The sequence below is a fragment of the Myotis lucifugus genome, unplaced genomic scaffold (assembly GCF_000147115.1).
Source record: "Myotis lucifugus unplaced genomic scaffold, Myoluc2.0 scaffold_256, whole genome shotgun sequence".
NCBI classification, from domain to species: domain Eukaryota; kingdom Metazoa; phylum Chordata; class Mammalia; order Chiroptera; family Vespertilionidae; genus Myotis; species Myotis lucifugus.
The window spans coordinates 1,196,006-1,199,969 of record NW_005871304.1 but is presented as its reverse complement, the minus strand read 5'-3'; the positions used below and the strand labels follow the sequence as shown (position 1 = coordinate 1,199,969).

General features: G+C 39.8%; 1 protein-coding gene across 1 annotated transcript in view; it reads left to right on the top strand.

Annotated features, from left to right (window-relative positions):
• TMEM116 (transmembrane protein 116) overlaps positions 1-3,964 on the top strand; it is a 32,868-nt gene that overhangs the window by 20,596 nt on the left and 8,308 nt on the right. Inside the window, exon 5 of the mRNA XM_006099033.3 lies at positions 1,937-2,041. Within this exon, the coding sequence (XP_006099095.1) occupies positions 1,937-2,041 (105 nt within the window). The remainder of the gene's footprint in view (positions 1-1,936; positions 2,042-3,964) is intronic.

Sequence of the window (3,964 nt, the reverse complement as noted above, 5' to 3'; positions counted from 1 at the left end):
TTTTTTATTGATTTCCAGAGAGGAAGGGCGAGGGAGAGAGAGATGGAAACATCAATGATGAGAGAGAATCATTGACTGGCTGCCTCCTGCATGCTCCCTACTGGGGATTGAGCCCGCAACCCAGGCATGTGCCCTTGAGCGGAATCAAACCTGGGACCTTTCAGTCCACAGGCCGACACTCTATCCACAGAGCCAAACCAGCTAGGACTTCTCTGTTATTTTTAAAAACAACTTTCCTGTTAGTTTTTTCCTCTTTTAAAATGGAATTTATTGGGGTGACATTGGTTAGTAAAATTTTATATGTTTCAGGTGTAAAATTCTATAATACATCTGGATATTATAGTGTGTGTTCACCACCCCAAGGCAAGTCTCTGTCCATCACTTTTCCCCACCTTTACCTTCCCACCCCCAATTTCTTCTGGTAATCACCATAATGTTGTCTGCATTTATGAGTTTTTCTTGCTAAATTTCTTCACCCTTTTCATCCAGCCCCCCTAGACACAGACAACAGTATGGTGATTACCAGAGGGAAAGGGGTGGGTTGGGGGTAGTAAATGGTAAAGGCTGTCATATATATAGTGATGGAAGATGATATGACTTTGGGTGGTGGGCACACAATGCAATATACAGTTCATGTATCATAGAGATGTTCACTTCAAACCTATATAGTCTTATTAACCAATGTCACCCCAGTAAACTTAATAAAAAATATAAATTGAAATCCTTATGGCATTTTCAATAAAAAAATAAAATAGAAAAAGATTCTATGATTTTTTTTTATTGTTGACAGTATTACAGATGTCCTCCATCCCCCACCCCCCTGTCCTTCCCCACCCAGGCTTTCTCTACACGACTGTTTGTGTCCATGGTCTATGCATATATGTTCTTTGATTAATCTCTTGTCATCATCCCTTTTACTTCCCTCCCCTCTGAATTCTGTCATTCTGTTCCATACATTCATGCCTCTGGACCTATTTTGTGCATAAAAGTGGACCAGTTAGGTGAGAGGAGTTGGATAATACTGTGGTTCCTCTGAACAGTCAAAGGATAAAATAAGGCCCTGGTTAGTGTGGTTGAGCTTAGTTGGCTTAGTTGGTTGAGCGTCAATCCATGCATGGAGAGGTCATCATTCAAATTCCTGGTCAGGGCACATGCCCCGGTTTCCGGCTTGATCCCCAGTAGGGAGTGTGCAGGAGGCAGTCAGTCAATGTTTCTGGCAGGTCTCTCTCTCTTTCCCTCTCCATTCTTCTCTCTCTAAAATCAATAAAAACTTCTTTTTTTAAAAGGAAGCTGGCCCCTGCCAGTGTGGCTCATGGTTGAGCATTGACCTATGAACCAGGAGGTCACAGTTTGATTCCCGGTCAGAGCACATGCCTGGGTTGCTGGCTCAATCCCGAGGAGGGGACATACAGAAGGCAGCCAATCAATGATTCTCTCTTATTGATGTTTCTCTCTCCTTCTCCCTTCCTCTCTGAAATCAATAAAAATATAGTCCTAGCCGGTTTGGCTCAGAGCATTGGCCTGCGGATCGAAGGGTGCTAGGTTAAATTCCGGTCAGGGGTACGTACCTCGGTTGCAGGTTCCTCCTCAGGCTGGGGCCCTGGTCAGGATGCATGTAGAAGGCAACCAATTGATGTGTTTCTCTCACATTAATATTTCTCTCTGTCTTTCCCTCTCTCTTCTGCTCTTTTTAAAAATCAATGGAAAAACATCCTCTGGTGAGGATTAAAAAATTAAAATATATATATATTTTTAAAAAGCTGAGGCATGGTTTAGGTAGGCTGGATAGAATTCCCATATTTTACATGGTATGGATACTAGATAGTAAGTTACTAATAGAATAGTAGGTAGAACTCCTATAATAGAAAATAATGGAATAAATCAAAGGAAATCAGAGTGGGGCAGTTATGATGGGTTGTTTTGATTTTTTACCTAGATATTCTACATTTCTTCATTTCTCTACACCGTCAATTATGTCTGGTATCTGTACAAAGAACTAAGGATGAAACACACCCAGAGTGGACAGAGCACATTTTCCTTGGTAAGTTTTATTCAGAGTTAATAGTTAAGAACAGTATGCTAAAACAAACCCATATATCCTTGATCAATATTGTAAACACTCAGCACAGACTAGGTGAATTAAGATTAATAAAAGGAAAACATGTTCTCACTGAGTTTCTATCCTGTTAACATGATTTCCTCATATCTCATACCACCAAAAAAAAAAAAAAAAAGACTCCATTATGGGAAACATTATGCACGGTACTGCCATTCCTGCCTGGTTCTATTCAGTAAAAGAAATAATCCTGGCTCTATGCCAGTACATCATTGTTGCTAAAGGTCTTGGCGAAGAGTCAGGGAAAGTGTTCAGTTTGGAAACCTGGGATTTGAACTATAGGTATGGAAAGGGCGAGTGTTCTGCTCTGCTGTATTTTTTCAGTATGAGTAGGTAAAAGATACTGGTTTGCAGAAGAGCAGGGGAATTAATGTATGGTAATCAGAAAATAAGATTAACCCAGGGAGAAGTTAGTTGTCTTTCCCCCTTTGGTTCACAGAGTTTTGGCACTGTCTAGCATTATAATTATTCACTAAGTCAGTACATCTGCACTCTTTGTGTGCATGTATGTATTTTACATATCATATAATTCACCTATTTTAAATATACAATTCAGTGGTTTTTAAAGTAAACTTATCAGGTTGTATAGTCATCATCATATGACAGTTTCAGAATATTTTCTTCACCCCAATAAAATCTTCCATGCCCATTTACTGTTAATCCCCTTCCTACCTTCTGCACTAGACAAGCACTAATCTACTTTCTGTCTATAGATTGTCCTTTTCTGGACATTTTATATAGATGGAATCATACAGTATATAATTTCCTTTGTCTGTTTTATTTAATTTAGCATAATGCTTTTGAAGTTTATCCATTATAGTATTATATAAGTAATTCATTACTTTTTATTGCTGAATAGTATTACATTGTATAGTATATTTTCTTTCTTATTTCTGACTCTTTTAGTATATCACTAAGTGATCTTGGCAGAATACATTTTTATGATATGAGCAATTTTCATTTATTTAAATGTCTTTATATGTTTTATAAACTATAAAACTCTAATAAAAGAAAAAGAAGCAAATTAACCGTACCTCTACGATGCCCACCAGCCCATCAGGAGTGAGTATGCAAATTAACCCAACAAGGATGGCGGGTTAATTTGCATATGCAGGCATCTAGCGGCTGTGTCGTACCCATGGCGACAATGCAGGCATTCCATACCACCCCAGCCGCTCTGGGCCTCTGGGCAGCGTGGGAAGGCGGAGGAACGAAGGCAGAAAGGCAGCTCTGGGCCTCTGGGCAGTGTGGGAAGGTGGAAAGGTGGCTCCAGGCCTGAACTAAGGCAGAAAGGCAGCTCCAGCCAGAGTGAAGGTGGTGCCAGCAGCCAGGGGAAGGAAGGCCCATTCTTGCACAATCTTCGTGCATCGGGCCTCTAGTTATACATATTTTTCAAAATATTTTTATCGATTTCAGAGAGGAGAGGAGAGGGAGAAGAAGATAGAAACATCAATGATGAGAGAGAATCATTGATTGCGTGCCTGCTGCACACCCCTTACTGGGGATTGTGCCCACAACCCAAGCATGTAACCTGACTGGGAATCAAACTGGTGACCTCTTGGTGCATGGGTCAAGGCTCAACCACTGAGCTACACCAGCCGGGCAGAACAAAATAATTTTTGAAGAAAAGGGAGAGAGAGACAAAGATTAACTGTCATATATGGTATTATATTGCTTTATAGTCATACAAATGCACATATTGTGCTTTTCTTTATGTAACACATGCTATAACACTAATATTCCAAGAAGATAAACTTTAGCCAAAAAATTTAACTCCACTGTCTATTATTCTGTCATTTTAGCTTTATTCCTAAAGCCTTGACATGTTTTTTTTTTCATGTTTGAGTT